General features: G+C 50.6%; 1 protein-coding gene across 3 annotated transcripts in view; it reads right to left on the bottom strand.

Annotated features, from left to right (window-relative positions):
* The window catches only part of prex1 (phosphatidylinositol-3,4,5-trisphosphate-dependent Rac exchange factor 1), a 41,299-nt gene that overhangs the window by 8,352 nt on the left and 11,713 nt on the right, over window positions 1-21,234 (bottom strand). For all 3 annotated transcript variants that reach the window (XR_008412929.1, XM_053849049.1, XM_053849050.1), the window contains exons 2-25: window positions 20,866-20,931; window positions 20,383-20,505; window positions 17,471-17,575; window positions 15,904-16,005; window positions 15,400-15,561; window positions 14,004-14,137; window positions 13,813-13,928; window positions 12,296-12,445; window positions 11,007-11,154; window positions 9,018-9,118; window positions 8,613-8,716; window positions 8,198-8,247; window positions 7,701-7,776; window positions 7,308-7,380; window positions 6,218-6,363; window positions 5,100-5,192; window positions 3,606-3,754; window positions 3,455-3,540; window positions 2,120-2,259; window positions 1,446-1,590; window positions 1,201-1,376; window positions 974-1,135; window positions 447-657; window positions 32-302 (exon numbers count right to left, since the gene is read on the bottom strand). Coding sequence is in view for 2 of the 3 variants with exons in the window: in XM_053849049.1 (XP_053705024.1) it covers window positions 32-302; window positions 447-657; window positions 974-1,135; window positions 1,201-1,376; window positions 1,446-1,590; window positions 2,120-2,259; window positions 3,455-3,540; window positions 3,606-3,754; window positions 5,100-5,192; window positions 6,218-6,363; window positions 7,308-7,380; window positions 7,701-7,776; window positions 8,198-8,247; window positions 8,613-8,716; window positions 9,018-9,118; window positions 11,007-11,154; window positions 12,296-12,445; window positions 13,813-13,928; window positions 14,004-14,137; window positions 15,400-15,561; window positions 15,904-16,005; window positions 17,471-17,575; window positions 20,383-20,505; window positions 20,866-20,931 (3,089 nt within the window). In the remaining variant the exon portion in view is untranslated. The remainder of the gene's footprint in view (window positions 1-31; window positions 303-446; window positions 658-973; window positions 1,136-1,200; window positions 1,377-1,445; window positions 1,591-2,119; window positions 2,260-3,454; window positions 3,541-3,605; window positions 3,755-5,099; window positions 5,193-6,217; window positions 6,364-7,307; window positions 7,381-7,700; window positions 7,777-8,197; window positions 8,248-8,612; window positions 8,717-9,017; window positions 9,119-11,006; window positions 11,155-12,295; window positions 12,446-13,812; window positions 13,929-14,003; window positions 14,138-15,399; window positions 15,562-15,903; window positions 16,006-17,470; window positions 17,576-20,382; window positions 20,506-20,865; window positions 20,932-21,234) is intronic.

Below are 21,234 nucleotides of genomic sequence, written 5' to 3'. Positions count from 1 at the left end.
GACGGTGGCAGGTTTGGCTCAGGGCACTTACACGTCGATCTGAGCGACGTACTGCCGCATCTCCCTCACGGCCACGTCCAGGCGGCTGTACAGGTGGAGGTACGAGTCCTGGGTCTCCGTGTCCTCCTGCTTGAGCAGGAAGCTTAGCCCTCCTTCGCCACGAGGTCGCTGCCCCTCCGACGGTCCGTCGTCTATCATCAGCTCTACATCTGAATGCTCTTCACTGAGGCCAGTGCAGTTCCAGCAAGGGGCGCCCATGCTGGTCACACAGTGCTGCGTGTGGGACATGGGGTTGAGTTGGGCTGAAGGAGAGATGATAACATGCTCAGAAAACCAGTCCCGCACACAAGCTCCACCTCAGTAACTCAGTAACAGGTCCGGCAGCTGGTGGTTCTGGAAGCGGACCTCTCTCAGTCAGTCAATGAGCTGACAGATGGAGCGCCTACCTTGATCCGGGTCCAGACCAAATATGGAGTTCTTGCGTCCGAAGCGGATGCTGAAGGTTCTCCCGGCAGAGGTGGTGCTTTTCGGAGAGGACACCTGCATCAGGTTGACGTGGCAGTTGGTGGGGATGAAGTCCATGCAACCCAGAGGATGTGGACGAGCGCCAGCCTGCCGGAAGCACGGCCACGCCTTGTTCCTCAGCTCCTGAGAAAACTGGCGGATGCACCAGGCACTTGAATTCATGGACAACATTCATCCCGCTAAATTCATCCGACTCCACCTTCTGTCAATCATTCTGTTGACTCACAGAGGAGCCTTTAGTAACTGACCAGAACTATGATGTAAATAAAATGAAAGAACATGCTGAGAAACAACTGTGACCACAGGGAAGTCAAATGTAAGAACGGCAGGCCTTTGAGATATAAAACATTTCCATTCTAAAGAATTTGCTTTGATATTTCAGTGTGAAAAACTACACAGCTGACACAGCAGATATGAGGACAGTAGAGGGCGCCCAGGAGTGTGTCACCTGCTGGTAGCTGCTGATCCTTCTTCTGATGCTCTCCAGCTTGGTGTCGCAGATTTGTCGGAACTCAAACTGCGGCATGGACACCACTCGGTCGCTCTGCGCGATGAGGAGGCTGCAGTTCCGCACGAAGAGTCTGTCGTCGGCCAAAAACGCCTCCAGGATCTACGCGGAGGACAGACAGTTGCTGAACAGCTTCACAAACGTGCGACATGGCATCTCTCTCCGACCTTGGCGGTGAGGCTGAAACAGCCTTTGGGCTCCACCATCTTCTCCAGGACGTGGCACTTGATGCCCGCCGTGCTGACGTACTCGTAGACGACGCCGTGCTCCAGGTGAACGTTGTCCACCGTCAGACTGACCAGAGGCAGGTCCTCGCTAAGGGACAGCCGACCCAGCCTGTAGTCTGGAGGAGACACGCGTGTGTGTTAGGAACCCTCACACTCATCCTCACAGGTGTAATGTTGCTCTTCACCTGTTCCGTTAGTGCCATTCTCCTCCTCGTGATCAGACCCGTTCTCCAGAGGATACGACGTGAAGGAGTTCTCCTGCTTGTCTGCGGCACCGTGGCCTCGGTGGAACTCCTCCACATCCTCGAAGGCTCGATACACCCACTGGCACTGAGCAGCAGAGTGACATCTCAAACAATAGAAAGACCTTTCTGAACATCTACGTTCTAGACGACTGCTGCGATGCTCCTGCTGCTTCCTGAGCAAACAAACATAACTGGAACCTTGTAAAACAACAGCTGTAAACCCCTGCAGCCGGAATGTTTCAGCCTTGACTGGGAGTCAACACGCGTGTCCAGATGTGAGACAGGAAGAAACACGCATGACTGCCTCCTTCTCCCCTGCACTACCATCGCACGTCTGATCTCATCCCTCCAGCAGAGGTGGATGATGCCGCACCAGGCAAACATCGCGACCACAGCCCCCACTCATGTCCAAAACTCCAGAGGTCAGTACCTGAGCTAAGGATTTCATAAGAACCGCTAACGAAAAATAAACACTCATACAACATAATGATGTTGCTGGTAAACATTTTCAAATTTATAATTCTATATTCTCCAGTAATGAATATTCACCTATTGACCCCAGGTCAGTTGTTGTATTATGGAGATGTGTGTTAGCGTTATGTGTGTCCTCTCACCGCCTGCTGAGGCTCCAGGTGTGTGTGCTGGGCTGTGAAGTGCTCCAGAACCTCCTGGTAGTCACCATGGTTGACATTGCTGCCGTTGACCTTGAGGACGACCTGACCCGCCTGCAGCCCGGCGGCTGCTGCTTCCCAACCTGAGGGAGAGGTCAGAGGTCAGAGTGACAGTGTAGCTAACTTTGAAATGTTCCCAGAGCAAGATCGGATGTGAAGGTCTGATCCCACCTGGACCACGTCCTCTGGTCCAAAAATAGAAGCTGTTACATAACTCATGGACCTCCCTGGACAGCCAGGGACGCTCAGCTGACTTTGGGGAGGGAACAAAAAACAACATCTGGAGAATCTCAGCTGGAGAACAAAACAGAGCGGACTGGGCCGGGCCAGTAGGGAACCAGAGGGGCGGCATCTGAACCGCCAGGAGCAAACCGGGTCAGGGATACAACCACAGGATCCTTGTCAGAAGCAAGGCTCAAACCGGCGACCTGTCAGTCACAGGCTGACCAGTCTGTCTCCCCCAGCAGACAAGGAGCGTGCAGGCTGGGTGGCAGCAAGGGAGAGGTGAACATTCATCGGACCGTCACTGACTTAGAGACTCGGAGAGCAGAGTGTATTAGATTACAGTCGGTGAGAGGTCACGCTAAACTCGTGCATATGAATCAGTGAGCTTCAGCTTGATTTATGTCACTCTAGGTTAAAATGTGCAAATGTTTCCCAACTTGTTTGAACTTTCCACAGACGGCGGCTGTATTCGGAGTCTGTGTGGGCGTTGGAACATCTGGTTGAGAGGTCGAGAGGGGACAGAAGGACCAGTGAAAAGGTAAACACTTGTCTTTAAAAAGGTCCGTGAGGAGTACAAACCCTGACCACAGAGGCGGCTGGATGACAGGTGGTCATAAAAGGCTGATGAAGGAGCTCGCTGACCGCCGGATGTAACAGGTGGTTGGAAGGATAAAGTTACCTCTGCGTTCCCAGAGATTTATCCGTCTTTTTGACACCCAAAACATGTTCAAAGCTCTGATAACAAGGAGGAGAGACCAGCTCGCTGATCTGCCCGGGGCGGAAGGTTTACTACAAAGTAACAGGCCGTAAAAAAAGATTGCTTCAAGTTGCGTTACACTGGGACTCTAGGAGAGTGAATGTGACTCCACTATGAGTTCCTAATTGACACAGTTGAATCCAGTCAAAACAACGGTGAGGTGAAGCCACAGAAAGCTGCTGAACTCAGTGCTCTTTAATGAAAGTTAAGGTGGAAGTGAAGCAAAGACACTTGTGTTTGGAAAACAGAAACTGAAATGCACCGCAGAGAAAGAAACTGAAGGGGAGTTCTCAAACCTTTCCGAACAGCGTGTACGTGTGGAGGCGTGGAGCCGCTCAGTCTGAAGGACAAGCTATCCGGGGTGTCGGGGATCTTCAGCATCCTGCGGGAGACAGAGATCTGTCAGCACCACCCGCTCGCTGCAAGAGTGTGTGAGAGTGCACTCACTCTTTGGCCTTGGTGGCGACCAGCAGCCGCAGGGAGCGCCGCATGCAGAAGGCCTGACTGATCATGGTTTCCACCTCAGTCAAGGCCCGGAGAAACAGCAGGTCCTCGTTGATGGTGAAGATCTTCCTGCCCGCCTGCAGACCTGCCATCTGGACGGACAGACGGATGCAAAAGCGGAGGGGGGAGGGGCGTTATTTTTAGGGGTTTATGCCATTTCAATAAATGCAGTTACAATTCCTGAGAACTTGCACAGTTACTGCAGTCCTTTCAAGTTGTCTGTGTTAGAGAGGGGGGTGACAGAGGAGGCTCCTTCACCTCATCATCATCATCATCATCATCATCATCATCATCATGGCTGTTGCTCCGCTGGCGGACATTAAATGTATTCATCTAACTCATCTTGAGTCACGTTGAAAGAATAAAGCCTCCTCTGTGCCTCCCTGTGTGAGTCCAGTGTCCCAGGCTCAGATCCGGTGGGGTGGCCCTGGCTGAGTCGGGCCCCAGCTCTGGATGCCAGCCCGGGGGACCGGTCATTATGACTGGGGAGGAGTCACAGCGCTTCAATGTGGACGGATGTGTGCAACAATGAAGATGGAGAGAATGTTTGCCTGTGACTCTCTGGAACAGCTACATGAAGTAAATGCATGTGTTTGCGTGTGTGTGTGTGTGTGTGTGTGTGTGTGTGTGTGTGTGTGTGTGTGTGTGTGTGTGTGTGTGTGTGTGTGGGCATGCTTTGCCGTACTTAGGAGGACGAAGTCTTGACAAGCCTCCTTCTTGTGAGGACATTTTGGCCTGTCCTCACATGGTTTAGAAGGTTTAAACCTCAGTCAAAGTAGTTCATTGAAACTGAGTTCCAGTTTCGTTCAGAGTCCTGGTTCAGATTATCCTTGTGTTTTGGATGGTTAGGTTTAGGGGGAGAGGCTGGAGAAAGGCTGATGGCAGTGAGAGGTCCTCACATGGACAGAGAGACAGACGTGTGTGAGCCACAATGTGTGCATCTATCGCCCCCTTTCAAAGCCCCATGGGAATCAGCTGAGCTTCATTCAGCGAGCTGGCACATGGGCTGCGTCACAAGTAGCAATCCTGTTATTGTGAGCGTCTGATTAACTAGTGGAGAGGCGCAGGGAGAGAAAGAGCAGCCGAGTGAGGGGGGACAGAGATTATTCTGAGAAACAGAGAGTGATGTGGGAATAACCTTTCACGAGTTAAACCGCCCTATGAGAAGCGCTTCACAGTAATAGAAGTGAAAAGGAAATAACATGCAGTTCTAGAGGGAAAACTGCAGGAAGTAGATGCTTTACAGTGATCCACCAGCTCACAACGCAACACAAGTTGCATCACAACAAATGTGTCTGGATGAGTGAAGCTGTGACGTCCTGCCACATAAACCACCAGGAACACCACTGAATGGCGAAGACCCAACATGAGGTGAACGGAGTGGTGCTGAATGTTGGTTGGTCAGAACGGCGTATGTTGCACGTGTTGGTCCATTACCTCAGCGTGGGAGCCTCTGGTGACGGACTTCACCACAATGGCCTTGTTCTTCTCTTCGATCTCGAAGCCATAGTCTTCCTCCTCTGGATGGATCTGACAGACAGTTATTTGTTGTCATCACACCTGCAGACTCTTGATGCTCATCTTTCATAGATCATTGAACACAGTGAATGGAAAGATGGAACTGATGCCGCTCATTGACGTCTCACACATGGGGACGCACGCACACACCGCCCTGATGTGCGCATCCATGACAAAGAGCAGCACATGTGACCACAAAGCTTCCATTTTGAAAAAAAAAAAAAAATATATATATATATATATATATATATATATATATATTTATTGTGTGAAATGTAACAGGAACAAAGACAAAAAAACATGATGAGAAGTAAAAACATGCAACCGAACAAAAAAAATTTTTTGTTACTACTACAGTATCAGTCAAGCTCACACTTGTTATACATCAGGTCATAATGTTTTGGACCTTTATCTTCTCGACACTCCACATGCGCAAAGCTAACCATTGACGACTTTACATCTCACAACTGCTGCTCTCAGTCTTGGAACCTCCTCTCGCGTGGATGTCGGAGAGGGGCCGGGGTCAAGTCAGAGGCTGTCATCACATGAGTCGCTTCCATTAACCGAGCAGCAGAAGCTGTGTTCCTGCTGCTCGCTGCTGATAAGAAGGCACCGCTGCGGTGAATTAAAGCGCTCCTCCAGTCATGGCCGCCGGTGAGGATTCCCAGTGCTACCGATGGGAGGGGTCTTGTCCTCGCCCCGAGTCATCCAGGGGCTGTAATGGGGTTCTAAATGAGCCCTGTGATGGCACATGCTAACAAATCAAGAGGGACACACCAGCGGCCAATGATGCATCCGTGTGCTAATGGCTACGTTCTATGAAGTCTATAAAGGGTGAGGTATGTCTGCCGGGTGACAGTCACCCAGTTCTGATGAGTGGCGGCTTGTGCGAACAACATTTGGGCTGAACATGGATCAAAAATCTCAGTGAGTGAAAGTCCTGTTACATTTCTGTACCATGAGTAATGCCAGCAATTTAAGAATTAGACTTTATAAACACTCCCCAAACTGGTTCGAACTAGCCCCAGTGTTCTCACCACCAGAGACTTGGCCAGGATGTTCTCGATGAGTTTGAAGTCGTTGCGCTGCAGCTGCTTGCTCTTGGCGCTGGTTCCTTCCGTCTCTTCGTCCGCGTAGAACCGGAAGAACTGGGACTCGTCTCTGAACTCGCTTTTCTCCAAGACTGTGGAACAAAACGGAGAACTGACACATGTTTTTACGTGTGTGATCGCCAACATTTATTCGGTCTGGTTGCTCTTTACGAGAGTCCACCAGGAGGTGGCGTTGAGTGAGAAGTTGTAACAGATCTGTCCTACTGAATTAGCAAAAGACCAAAGAGTTGTTTCTCACAACAAGGCGGAGCACTTGCTAGTGAGGTAGCTCCATTGTTGACCTGCTAACTGAAACAGAGTTTCATCCACGTGTCGACACAAGTGTGCTTCAGGCGGAGACACCAGATTAACACGTCGGCCAGAGTTCACTCAAAGACACCAGACACACACGAGCACAGATAAGCACACACACTGACAGACAAACACCAGACTCGAGACAGCGCACACGCACACTGACTGATGCACAGTTCAACTTGGCTTGTTGCCTTGGACTCTGTACAACACCTGAACACACCCACTGAGCAGGGAGTGCCAGCTGCACCTCCTGATAACTACAATATCATTCATGAGAGCCAGGACGCTGAAGTCTCTCGGGCCTCACAAGAGTCTTCCTGAACGCCAGAGTTGATATCTTATCTCTTTGACTTCTGCCTCTCGCTGCCATCTGTTTGGAGGAGTCACCTTTTCTCCGCTTTACCTGGAGGTCCTCACCCCTGTCTGCATCCATCTGCTGCTCTACGCTCTCACAGCGCTGCTTTATTTTGAGGGTTTTCACCAAACACAGGGGAGATTTAGACACCGAGTTTCAGTGGACCGACCCAGACAGTGGTGTCGTTAAAGCAAACAGCTCCATCTCTGGGAGGCAGCTGAGACTATTTACACTAAACAGTGGGGACAGAGAGATTAGGAGGCTCGGACGGACGCGAGTAGAAGAAGCTGCTGAAGAGTGTAATAACAGGGAGAAGATAGGTCACAGAGGAGCCACGTGCTGCTGTCGTGTGAGCAGGTCACTGACCATGGTGCATGAAGCCGTTGTTGCACAGCCCCACTCCCAGCGTCACCGCATCCTCACGGGTCGAGCAGTCGCCCTGGGAAACCGACACAGTGACGCAGGACGTTAGAATGGATGCAGCTCAACATGACGGACACAAGCAGGAGGAGGAGTAAAGAAGGAACACGCAGAACGTGTTTACGTTATCCCGACACTCAGTGTGGTGTCTCGTGAAAGGAATTACGCTTCCAGCGTCTATCTGTCTGTCGCACTCCTTACCGAAAACACCATTAAGTCTGAGGAACAGCGAATGGTCTGAGTAAAACAAAAATGGAGTCCAAAGTTTGAGCATTTTGCAATGTAACTAATTGCTGAAAAAACCTGAGATTCACATGGACAGAGGAAGTCAGAGTTCACCTGAGACAGGAGCCAGTCCACAAGTTTGCAGGCTGGAACGACGGACTTGAAGGTTTTCAGGTGATGGTCTCTGTCCCTGGACACAGAAAGAGAGATGTGTATTTTATTATGCTGCTGGTTGCTGGTTTGAGTCAAGAACAAAAGTCCCGTCTGGCCAGGTGTTGAACGCTCGGGTCAGAAATGAAAGATGGCGGAATCATTCTGACGTCCAGTTTACTCTGGGATTAGACAGGTGGTTACGTAATGGCGTGGTATGCTAATGGAATTCGTGCTGCGACCAAAAGCTCTTTGTTTGCTGCAGTGGAGACCAGGGATGGACGTGGAAGTGCTGCTGTCCCATCCCGCTGCACGTCATCGCGTCTGCACTTGTCAGAGGTCGAGTGTTATCGATCGGTTTGTGAAGCGGCGGTGCGTACGTCACAAGACTGAGGCATGAATATTCAGCACAGCACCTGGGGAGCAGCAACATTAGCATGTGAAGAAGGGCAGGTACTCACTTGACGACAGGCGTGTGGAGGCTGTGCAGCCGGCAGTAGAGCCTGACGCCCTGCCAACACAGAACAAGTGAGTCATGAGACACACACACGCCAGTGACAACGTAAAAAAAACTTTCCTCCAGGCTAATCATTTTTCAGGCGGCTGAAGTTCAAGAATTTGTTGAGCTTCTGAAGTGTGTGGCAAAGAAGAAGAGCTGAATCACACTAATGGGTCATGAATCACGACCCCAGTTTTACAATGACACAAACTGACAGGAGCTCAAAGATGTGGAGTGATTGAGCAACGGACATCTGAGACTCCTGCGCCCCTGGGATCGGCTTCTTCCGGTCTGTCCCGTGTCATCGACATGTTGGCTCTGTGAGGTCCAAAAACATTTACCCGGAAAAGCATCACAGGGATTTCCGACTGCCTCACCTTGGACATGATGTCCTCCATCTCACTGCGAGCCTTGTAGGTGCCGTCATCGTAGCGGAAGCGGTACAGGACCTGCTCGTTCTTGAACTGGTGCTTGTCTGACACTGCAGAGGGAGGAGAGAGAGACACAAGAGTCGTCGCCATGCATCACAACAAGCACAACGCAACCGTCTCCGGCCGAGTCTTTCTGCTCGAGTCTGGACTCGGGTCTGAGTCGCTTCGACACGTTTGAGCTCTTGAGAAATCCTGTGGTTTCACTCCCTAAATTCCTCACACTGAGCTCAGGTGGAGACGACCAGTATAACCCCTGCATTTCAGGGGAATCCCCAGGTAGCCGCTCAGCTGACAGGAAGTGGATCCAGGCAGGTGAGTGACAGCAGGAGGGGGGAGGTGGAGTGGACTCACCATGGTGGATGATGCCATTCTCCAGCAGAGCCTGACCCAGGTTGACTCCCTCATCAGGTTTGCTGATCTCTCCACTCTCCAGCAGCCACGACACAAACTCGCTGAGGACACAGGAAGCTCAACTGGTGACTCTTTCTCTTGCTGATGCCTCATCAGCGCGACCTTGCAGTGACCTCGACGCCTCCATCAGTCCATCCACAGTATTGACAAGCTAATGCAGATGTGTAGCTTTGGGAATCAGTGTTTTGATGAGTCAGCAACAAGCTTCATGTAGTGGCGGCAGGCTTCCATTGAAGGTCTCAGCCTTTGAATGCCACCGACGGACTTCTCCCGCCGCCGTGTGTGAGTGTATGTGCACACCAGTCTCGGGGCGACCACATGGTGAGTTGGCGAGTCTGCATGTGGGTCAGTGATGGAAGGTGGAGGATGGTCCATGTCTCCCACCATCTGTCGTTTTTTGGTGCCCCACTTAACACACCAGCATGAAGTTCAGGTGGATCCCTAAATGTGTGTGTGTGTGTGTTGACATCCACTTGAGTCTCATTGTCTCTCCGTCAGCACCGGTCCACACCAGCAGCTGCTAACTGACTTTGGCCTGCACTCAAATGAGTATGAACAGAGGGAGCACGAGTGTGTGTGTTATGTAACGGTCGGGTTCATTCTGGACGAGGCAGAGCAGTTTGGCTGCTAATGAGTTTTTTCTGAACTTCCCGTCCAGTGATGAGCAACATAAAACCCAAACAATGGAAAATAATGCTGGATTCATGTCTCGTTTTCCGAACAACCCCTTTGAAGGTCAGCGCACTTTGTTTGCCGTCTGTAACCCACTTTCACATCACTAACAGAGCAGAGCAAAAGCACTTCCTGTTCCTGCAGAAGAGACTTCAGAAGCAATGAGACTGAGTGAGTCTATCGCTGCAGGTGAGGTCAAACCCCGTGCAATAACAATGATAACTGGTAAAGAGGAGAAGAGTCATGGAAATATCGATTCACACTCAGAATATCTCAACTATTTTCGTATAATGACTTTAGCAGGTCAATGAGGACCAAAACGTATTTGAGATGAACTAGGTACAAACTCACCTTTCTGCGCACAGATCTACAACATGAACATTATTTTGGAGTTTGGCAGAAGAGGAGGATTTTGGCAGCGAACACACAGTCAGTGTGTAAAGATTCCACATTTACACTGTTTGTTTTTGAGTGTTTGCACTCGCCAGGAAACTCATCAGAACCGTTGGCATTAATTTGATGAATTAAACACGAGGAGGGGAAAAAGCTGAGGCGTTTAATTGGACAGCCGACTTTACTAACCTCTCCGAGTGAAAGTAAATGGATGTGTTGTCCTACAGATGCAGGAGTGTGTCCTCGCTGGCGTCAAATTTATTGGGCATAAGATCAGGTTCAATTCTGAAGTGAATAAAACCAGCATTTATAGTACAAGTTAGAACAGTCGCAGTTCAGTTACTGCGGAAGACTGTGTTTAAGCTGTGTGTGTGTGGGGGGGCTTGTTTATATTGCCTCGTGGGGACTAATTCCTGACAACACACTATCCTCGTGAGGACCTTATGTCACGGGTCCAGACCTCAAGGATGAGGACTTCAAAATAATAACTTCAAAATAACTGGGTCATTATAATTAGGTTTAAGTGTGGTTCAGAGTGAGCAATTGGTTTTTGAGGGTTAGATTTAGGGTGAGAGGCTGGGGAAAGGGTTATGTCAATGAGAAATCTCCCAATGTCCTCACGGGGATAGCAAGACAAACAATGTGTGTGTGTGTGTGTGTGGTACTTGGCACAATGCTATGTTAAGACACCACGGGTGGGGGGGCAGTGGTGAGGGGCGGGGGGAGTTTGGACTGAACCATGCGGGAACCGAGCCAAGACCCTTCCAAGAGCCCACTGATGTTATGTAACCAGTTCCGAGAGCAGCGGCGACCCTGACCCCCTCCTCCCCCGGATCCCCTCCCCACGCCCTCCGGAGAACTCACTTTCCCATGAAGCACTTGGGCACAATGCTGAGCTTCCTCCGCCGGTCCTTGATGAGGTGTCTGCTCTTGGTCATCATCATGTGGTAGAGCTTCTCGCCCTTCTCGGCGATCATCACGTAGGCGTCCCGCTCCATGCCCAGCTTCAGGCCTGGCAGAAGAAGACACCATCAGTTGTGACAGAGAACAATAACATGGCTTCAAGAGGTGGCGAGTGTGTTTGAGTCGGTGTGTTTGGTCACGGTTCCTCTGGAGGAGACAGACCGAGTCCCTCCGCTGGTCTGGTGGTGTTCTGGTATTGTGGATGGACGAAGGCCAAACAGTCCCAGATGTGAGGCTCACACATGGCTCGGGCCGGTTCTTGCTCTTGGTCCATTATGAAATGGTGAGCTGTGAGTCCCACTACAAGAGCAGAGGAGGTTTGGGTCCCCTGCTAATGTGGGTGACCCGGACGGCGCAGAGCGACGTGAGTGGGAACACAGAAGGCGGGTAAATCATATAATCCTGGGATGCTCTGTGACTCCAGTTACATCTCGCAGCAGCTGGACTCAAACAATGTGTGTCATTGAAGAACAGACTGGGGCCCCGGGCAGCTCGGGGGCCCTTCGCTTCTGCTCCAGCTGTCCAAGTTTGTCTCGCGCCGCCGCTTGAGGAGGAAACGGACAATCATGTGATCAAATTCCACAGGCTGGCAGAGAGAATCATCGAATTAGAGCCAACCTGAGGCGCGGGGCCACATTGGGCCGACTGCTGACCTTTTAGGCCCCATCTGCCCATCATGGACTGCAGAGTGGGCAGGACCTTTGCTATGATCTGTTGTCCGTGTACGTTTGGAGCGGTGGTTCTCGTTTAACAAATTCAAGCGTGTCGAGGAAATCGCCATGGAAACGCTTCAAGACACTGGCTGAGATTGTGTTACTGACGAAGCCACGAGATAACGTGACCAGGATAATCGAGTGGGGGAGGGGGAGTGCAGAAGGGGGAGACCTGTGGCAGCGTGACTGATCTGGCATCTGTTCGCCTCAGGTCGGTTTCCGCTGACTGGGAACTCGACACCGGGAGCAGCAGACGATTGGCCAGATGATGAGTGGTCATAATGTTTGAGAGGGAGCAGAACTCTGTGTTGGTCCCAGCAGCGAGCTGGATGTGAGGGCAAGGGGCCAGACAGTCTAGTGCCAGAGCCACTTTCAGGAGCTGAGATAATACGTCCAGTGGCTGGGACACGACAGGAGCTTCCAGGGACCTGGACCTTCTCCTCTGCCCATCTAAAACCGAGCGGCTGCAGGACTCACTCTCTCTGGTCTCGCGCTCTCTCAGGATGGCGTCCAGCCACTTCTGCTTGTCCTCAGGGTTCTTGGCCATGCAGACGAACCACTTGTTCTTGGCCGTGTTGTGGATCTTCCAGCCGTTGGTGACCGTGTAGTTGTTGCTGTGGTAGTCGGCTGTGACACAAACATTAACCATCAGGTTTGACTTGATATAGTGAACTCAAACTCTCAAATGTGATGTTCATTTCATTATTATTGTCTTTCACCCAATATTTTGACATTTTATTGCCCTGAAAAAACTTTAAACTGCTGTGGATTTCCTTACAAAAAATTAAATTTCATTTCCATATCCAACTCTTTTTAACGTGATTTGATATTTCAATTCTCATAAACGTTCAGCAGGAACAATTAAACAGGATTCAGTGGAGCGACAGAAACCTCTGTCTTCCACTCAGCCTCAGGTGAGCAGCTCTGAATAATGAATGTCTGCTGGTTGATGGGAGCATTAGTCTCCAGCTCCGAGGTCGTATAAATAGACGTGACGTTCCGATCCCTCAGGAGCTGAGGGAGGACGAGTCCCAGCTTTTTACTTCTCCTGCAGTAAAATGTATTTCGCTGATCGATTAGTTAGGTCTGTGGCGCCACAAGTGCAGAAGTGAATGTTATTACGAGACATTATCAGAGAATTAGGGCTGGCTAAACGTTAAAGACCTCAATATGAACTGCTTGTTAGGAGTCATCTTTCAACAACAAAAAAATAATGAAAAGAACATAAGATGAAGAGAAAATCTTTAAACAAAATGACCCGGCAAACACATAATTTGAAATGAAAATTCATGGTTTTAAAGTACAAATATATTATTTTCTCTCTCTATTTGATTAAATTGTTGTTATTTCTGGATGCAAATTAAAAATAGTTGAACTGGAAATATAGATTTTTGTGAGCTCTCACTCAATATAAAACTATATACTTCATAATTCTACATGAAGTAAACGGTACACAGAAACTGTAAGACCTACAATAAAGCATTTGAATTTTTTTGAATATTGCATTTTAAGGGAAATGCTTTTGTTGAGTAAAGCAACTCAGCGCTGGCATCGCTTCAACTGTTCCACTTGTTTAGGAAGTAAACATGAATCTGCACGCTTGGTTTCAGAGAAACAGACGTTTGATGTGGTTTCCCTTCAGTGTCACGGCTGCTCGCCAGAGTCATGTGATGTTGCAAAAGAGTGCGCTGAGCGAAAGGAGGAAACGCGAGCGAGAGGAAGAGAGGATGTCTCTGCAGCGGGGTTGGGGGCGAGAGGGTTATCTGTGGAGAACACGGTGGAGGTGACTTGAGCACCGCCGATCACAATCAACGCTTCACGCCTCAGTGAGCGAGTTCTGTTAGAGCGGAAGTGCCCCCGCTCCGCCCAAACTGTCGACTGGCTGGAGCGATAGTTCTGAGACAGGATGTTCAAGACAAGCACACCTGAGCTCCCCTCCAACCTGTGAGGCCCAGGAGGTGTCTCGCCCCGCTGCAGACTACATGAGCACAAACCTGTTCCGTCCTCCACGTTCTCCACCTCCATCACCTCTGTGTTGATCCGCCCCCTGAAGACGTAGAGTGGCCCGTTGATGGACTTGGTCCTCTTGGTGGACTTCTTCCCAGAAACCCTGGCAGTCGACAGCACCAACAGGGACGTTAGAAGGCCTTCGTGAAGAGGCTTGGATGTGGTCCGGTGACCTCACCTGGACTTCCTCTTGCAGTAGACCAGCAGGTTGTCGAACAGGAAGAAGACGCGCTCCTGGATGTTTCCCGCTGAGATCTTGAGGAGATTCCCGTGGAGCAGCAGCTCGGTGCAGATGTCGGTCAGGTTGGTTCCCTGCAGGAGGAAGAGCGGAAGTCTGATCTCCTCGACACATGACTGTGAGGGACCGTGCTGCCCCTCTAGTTCTGCTTCTGAACTACCCAACTGAGACATGTTTCAGTCACGCACGCCTCCAGCAGGGTCACCTCAGACCCATACCAAGACCCTGGACTCTCCTCACTCACTCACTCACTCACTCACTCACTCAAATGACCATAGGAGAGTCCCCTGAGAGTGTGTTAATGATGGAAGTTCATCTTTGCAGGGTTCATGGACGGAGGAAGATCCACTTTCACACTAAGTGTCTGCGTGAATGCACTTGTGTACGTTTGTCAACGAATATTCAGAGGGTTTGTTTGGATCACTATGTGTTTGTGTGAGCGTGTCCGGGTAATGCATCAGGGCCTGATTGTGCACAACTGGAGGCCTCGTCCATTATAGCTCGTGGTGGTCACCCTGAGGGGAGAGAGTGTGTGTGTGTGTGTGTGTGTGTGTGTGTGTGTGTGTGTGTGTGTCAGTGGGGGGGCAGTGCTGCTCTAAGCGTCTGCAGTTGGACAGCGGAAACAACAATTCCTCTTTTCTTTAAGCTTGGAGTCTATTTTGGTCTCGTGCAGTGCTAGAAGTCTAATATGACGTTTTCTCTCACAGGAAGTCGAAAATGTGTTTTGATGACTGTGACCCCATTTGGTCCTTCTCCTGCAGGACCGGGGACCCTCCCCCCCTCCAGCAGCAGGTCCAGAAACATGGACCAGTATTTTGCCACTAAAACCGTGTCTTCTTCACGTTTATGGATCAAAGGCTGCTGGGGGAGAATGGAGGTTCTGTTTGGGCCCGCAGACAGCAGGATGAAGCCAGTCAATCCCCCCTCTATGGTCCCAGAGCATGTGAGCGAGCAGCTCTGCTTCATGGCTCCTGATTGGGCAGTATTCCTGCTGGCATCCCCTCTGGCACCCTGAGAGGATGGATTGTCCCTCTGGTGCCGGCGAGGACAAGGACTCTGTTGTGGCAGGCGAGGGAGGCGTGAAAAATGCACCGGACCCTTCGCAGGGCTCCTAAACTGCCCCTCCTCCCTCAGCCCTTAACTCTGGATGAGGTCAGGTAGCTAGTGGGGCTCTCAACATGTGTGTGCTGGGCCTCCTCCCAGTTGACACCTCACAAGTCCAGAAGTTGTCCTCACAAGATGCCCACACGAGCTCTCTACACCAAGTCTCTCCTGGATGAAAGTGCTTCTTGTTGTCCTGTCCAATGAAGTTCACAGGCCTCTCACACTCGCTCACCTCCCAGCCCTCGATGTGCGACTGCAGCTGCTCCAGAGCCTCCAGTTTCTCCATCTGCCTCTTGGTCTCGTTGATGTTGGAGCAGACCGCCTTCATGGCCTGCAGAGCCTCTTCCACCGCCGGGTAGTCGGCATGCTTCTTAGGTGTCCGCTTCAGCAGCTCCTGAGTGGGTGAAGACCAGATGTTCCATTACATCAGAAGAAGGCGTATAGATGAACCACGTGGCATCAATGCGCTTGTGTGACTCTCAGATGACACATTTAACATGAACAACCCAATGACAAGCCTGACTCTGAATTTCAGTTTGTTATTTTCATTCCCTGGAGGATCCTTGGATCGTGGGTCCAGGACCAGAGTGGCTCAAATGCCATTATCACAAAGAATCCTAGTACAGTTAGAGACATGAACGACCTGGACTTTAATCTATCAACTGGACACTCGTGCTCAGGTTCCAGGTGGAAAACCAAAAACAGGGTTCCACCTGGTACAGTGTGTGTGGAGTACCTTCAGCAGCAGTGGGTACTTGCAGATCCTCTGGATGGGGGCGAGCAGGTAACCTTCCAGAGGGACGTCGGTGCTCTTCTTCCCTCCCAGCAGCATCAAATGCTGAAACACACACACACAGAAACCTTCACTGCAGGGAAGAACTGAGACGTCAGTTTGGCATGGGAAGACAGAAGGCTGGTTAGAAGGTGATGAAACAAGCTCAACAAATAAGTAAGTAATAACCAGCAGACTCCATGACTGCCACTTCAGTTCGGACTGGAGTCCTCACTCGGACTGGGTCAGCGTGTTAAACTGGCAGCAGATGTGTGGCAGCTGCGGGAAGACGACTATTTTTAACTCAACAAAAACAGCTCGACTTCAGCTGTGAAAGTGTTGATTGTCGTGTACATTAGGCTTCAGTCGCCTTCAACACAAGGCAGCGCCCCCAACACAGAATGGTGTCATGTCTTTGGGTTCAAACCCAGTTAGTTTAGAGACTTAGTCCCACTTCACTGACAGCAGGAAGCCTGAGACACTGAGCGGTGGGAAGGAGTGCGCCACACGGTGGTCGGAGGATGTGGGGAGTCGGCTGCAGGAGAGCAGAGGTCACTCAGACATGCTGTGCAAAAGCCGGCCCCAAACTAAAGACTTTTTTCAACTGAGACCAAAAAGGAGTTTCTTTGAGACTGCTCTTATTTCATTCTGTGCCGTGCCGTTGTGGTCTGCACTTTCATCTTCTGCACCCCCCCCCCGAGGTCTCCTCCGTGTTAAAAGGAATCGCCCCGCGACTAACACGCTCACGCTGGAGGAGTAGTTTCTGCTTTTGATCTGTCTTCCCGTCTCATGAGCTCACTGACAGCCGGAGTTCCTGCTCCGAACAAGAGATGAGGTCCTCAGATGCAGCCACAAGGGCAGTGGAGACGCTCAGATGGACGTGAAGCCAGTTCATTACTGCTCTGGCGGAGGATTATCTGCTGAATAAGCAGGACTCCATGTCTCTCCATGTCCCTGCGCCTGCCGTAAAGCTGCCATCACTCCACAGCTGGCTGGTCCAGGAGCGGCAGATGTGGAAGTCACTTCCTCCACTGACAGATCCTGTCGCCTGCCCGGGGTCATCCTTGAGGGCCTCGGTGGGAAAGCAGGGAAACAGCTGCCAGAGGAAGCGCGACAAGTGGTGACCCTTCCTGCAGGTCGGGAGGAACCTTCTGACCTCCACACCCACCGTAGACGTGATGGAACTTTGAGGAAGCAACTGCAACGTTTGGTTTTGCGGCTTCTCCTGCTTCGAGTGAGTAAAGGGAGGAGACGGTGGACAACGTGAAGAGGTGACCCCAAACGAGTTATACTCCGACCTGGATCACAACCTGCCCTCTGATCCTGAATATTACCGTCAAGATGACCAAACTACTTCAGCCTCTTCTCTGACTAGAAAAATTCTGGTTCGTTCTTTAAAAAACAATTCCATGGTTCATCCTGGAGACTCATTTGACAGACCAAAGCCAAATTATCATCCGAGAGCATGGCTTTCTTCTGCTGCATTATTAACGTCCTCATTCGTGACTCAGCCAGTGTCAGCAGCTCTTACCAGGAGGAAGGCCCTGATGTTGGGGATCTTGTTGAGTTCCATTAGAAGCCTCAGAGCCTTCTCGTGGTTACTGCAGTACTCGCCGTAGACGGAAAAGCTCTCCCTCTGTCAGACACATGAAAGAAACAGCGAGTTAAAATGACCTCAGCACCATGAGCTTTGACACGCGAGGCCTTTAGATGCAACAGATGTGAGAAGGTTTCAGGGTAATTCGTGCTTCATAGGAAACTGGGGCATCATATGAGGTCATCAGAGTAAATTCATACAGGTAAAGTTTGAAGTGCAGATCAAAGTTTCTGATGGAACCGGGAGTCGGAGACCCGAGCGTGGGTTACAGTGACGCCAAGTCACCACTGATCAAACAAGGATCGAACATCGAAAATGTGTGCGGTTTTAAAAGCTGAACACCGCACTTCCTGTGCCGGCAGGTTGATGGAGTCGCATCACTCCACAACACTAAAAAAGCACTCAGCGCTAATGCTTGGCCTTAATTCACTTTTTCTTTACAATAAGAAACCCGACACCTGCAGGCTGCGAGATGGGCGCACATTATTCATGCAGGAGCAGGCGTTAACGGCCTTTGTGTTGCTGCTGCGGCAGTGGATGTGAAACCATGTGGACCTCCGCCCTGGGAGGGGAGACTGAAAGTGACACAGTCTCTGAAGAGAAATCCAAGACGGCAGGTTCAGCTCAGTGGTGTTTCCAGAGAACCACACAACATTCACCCCAGTTTCACCAGGGGCATCTGTAGCTCACGCTTTGGTCCCAGACGGAGAGTGGATCCATAGACTTAAATGGGAGGCTGAAACAGTGTCAGCAAAGTAAAAATAGACAGAGATAACTAGGTTACTAAGGTAGCTAACCACAAACTTAGATGTTCACCAAAGACCTGTTTGACTAGGAATGATGGTGCCGGTCTTGGTTAGTTAGGAACCTGAAGACAGTTGTAAACTAAAGATCCTGCACAGGACTTGATCAAATGGCGGTTGAAACCGGTAACAATCTTCAGGAATAGAGCAATCCTAGAAACAGAAACGACTGGGTTCAGTAGCAAGTCCATTGCCCTGGTTCTAAAATGATCAAATGTTCACAGCCCCTGTCAGAAGACAACCACGTTGACTAAGCTCAGCACTCGCTTCAGGGAGCGTTCCATATGTCTGGCTGAGGATCTGGGACTCCCTCCAGATGTGGGTCGATCAGTTGGTTCCAGATGTGCTTAGTCCAGATCAGCTGCCAGACAGGCTTCTGTGTGTGTGAAACCATGAGGCTGCTCACAGTCTGTTGACACGTTTCAAGACAGCCAGACAAGAACCACCCGCTCCATGTGGAGGAGCAACTCCACGTCTCTCCTGGATGACAGAGCAGCTATCGCCGTGAGCAGTATGTCTTGACCCCCAACAGAGAACTCATTCAGGCAGGCTATCGTCTCAATCTTGACATGTGCATGTGTGAGGGCGACGTGGACGGGTCCCTCCATACACACTTACCACTGTCCCAACTCCCACCTCCACAGCTCTCAGTCATCACAAGTTCACGTAAATGTTTGCCTCCCTCACAGGAATTTCCCTTTCTCAGGTTCAAACCCTAGAAAGAAACGGGTCTGTGCCCCAAATAGCTCCAGAACCTCCTTTGACAAACACAGTCGTCCACACTGAATGTTGGAGTCGAACAAGAGACGTGGAGAATGGAGCCTTCAGTCTCCAGAGTCACCATCTAACCCACTCTCATCCTCACACACTGAGAACTGACCACCAGCTCAAACCTTAATCAAAACTGGACTTCAAGTTTTCACATCTGCACTGCGCATGAATCGACTGCTGTTCCTCTTGGGTTCTGACGGACAGGCGCACTCATGGAACAATGCAGGGGGTTAATCAAATCCCAGTCATGGTGTTGAACCCCGGGTGGAGGTCAAGGGCTTCCGACTGGAGGGCAGCAGACGGACTCACGCCATTGGCTGAGAGGTGTCAGTGTCAAAAGAGATGGGGGTCAAAGGTCACAGAGAGAAGTGTAACAGATACAAGCTGACAAAGGTGTGAAGGGAGGGGGGTTCCGGATCACCAACACTGGGCTACACTGAAGAAAATCAAGCTGCCACCTTCCATCCAGGGCTGACCACTGCAGCATTTGCGGCGTCACCGCACTCCACTTCCTGCACTGGAATAAAGGAGGTCTAGCCAGCACCTGCAGCTCCGGTCTGACGTCTGCATCTCACAGTTGGAAAAAACCACATTTGAAGCGCTTTAATCAATTCTCCGCCTGACAGCCTGAATGACCGTAACGTCTCCCACATGTTTGACCGTGGCTGGTTCTCACTTTCCAAATGCACACCGCGACTGAACGCTGGAGATTTTTCATCTCAATATTTGACACTTTCTGCTGCTTCCTTTTTCAACACGCCCAGACCTGGCTCCAGAATTGAATTGCCGTGGAGCTTAGCAGGTTATTGGCCTAGCAGTAATCAGATTTATGGAGAGAGGGAGACTATTATCTGCAGCGATCTTCCTCCGGCCTGATGGAAGCACACCAAACTGAGAAGAGATGTTTTGGTGCCTGAATGAAAGATAGTTTATCAAACTGAGAAAAGAGTTTGAGTGCGACCGGCAGAAGCATTGTCCCCTCGCAGAGTGACACGCCAGCGCTTCCTCTGCGGATACAGACCCGTCTTTGTTTGTGGCCCGGAGGCAAAATGGGTTCAGGCGGAGGGGAGAAGCGGTGGGAGTCCTGGGGGGGTGAAGGGAGGCTTTGGATGGAGAGGCAGGATGAGGAAGAAAAGGTGGAAGGGTGGAGCAAGTCTTGAGATTGAGATGGAACCCACAGAAGATAATGTGTTCAGGAGAGATCCAGGGACAAACCAAAGGACAGTCCTGTCTCGCCAATACTCCAAATCTAGACGTGTGTTAGTAACTCACAAACTGCAGGAAGACTTGGCCCAGTGCGTGGTGCGGCTGAGGCTCGGGCTGCAGAGCAGACTCCACTGCAGACAAGACTTCTCTGTGCAGCTCCAGGATGTCCTCGATGTTTGAGAAGAGAATCTAAACAGGCGGAAGAGCGGACAGGACAGATGGAGAGCAATACTGTCACCATCATTCTTGAATGTGATTCAGCTCATGTGTGAGAGATGAGCTACAAACATGAGGGAAACACCAGTCATCTGTAACAGGTGCCCTTGTCAACAGTCAGGGAACCGTTGTTACACTGTCATCATTCATCCCTTTCTGCTTTCAGGGACTGTTTTTTTTTAATCCAGAGCATCTGTACGGTCTCACTCCTGATGGTGAATCTGCTCTGTTTTTGGAGTACAACAGACTCTCCAGGAGTGAATGGAATGTGCAGGTCCATAAAGGGCTTCACAACAACATCACAACTTCACCAGGAAGTCGGTCCTCACCCACCTTGACATGTTCCGGGGAGAGACACTGCTGGTCGTCCGGCGTCTGCTGGATTCTGCACAAGAAGGCCTGGAGGGAAGAAGAGCAGAGGAAGTTCAGACAACAGGTGTCGGGCCACACTGAAAGAGGAAGTCTCAAGAAGTTCCGAGCTGGTAGACACGTTGTCTTTTGAGACGTGGTTAACATAGCAACAGGAGTTAAACAAGCATCAATTCTAATGTGTTGCGTGAATGAATGATAGTCCGTGCTGTGAGGCGAGAGCATTGTGCTCAGGCCATCAGTGATGGAGTGCCTCCAGTCAGCGCGGCAACAGACCTGCACCCCAACAACAAACCCTGGTCACTGTGGCCGGTGAGCCTCCTCACATGAAGA

Source organism: Synchiropus splendidus, chromosome 18 (assembly GCF_027744825.2).
Source record: "Synchiropus splendidus isolate RoL2022-P1 chromosome 18, RoL_Sspl_1.0, whole genome shotgun sequence".
Classification (NCBI taxonomy): Eukaryota; Metazoa; Chordata; class Actinopteri; order Syngnathiformes; family Callionymidae; genus Synchiropus; species Synchiropus splendidus.
This window is presented reverse-complemented; position numbering and strand designations above follow the sequence as displayed.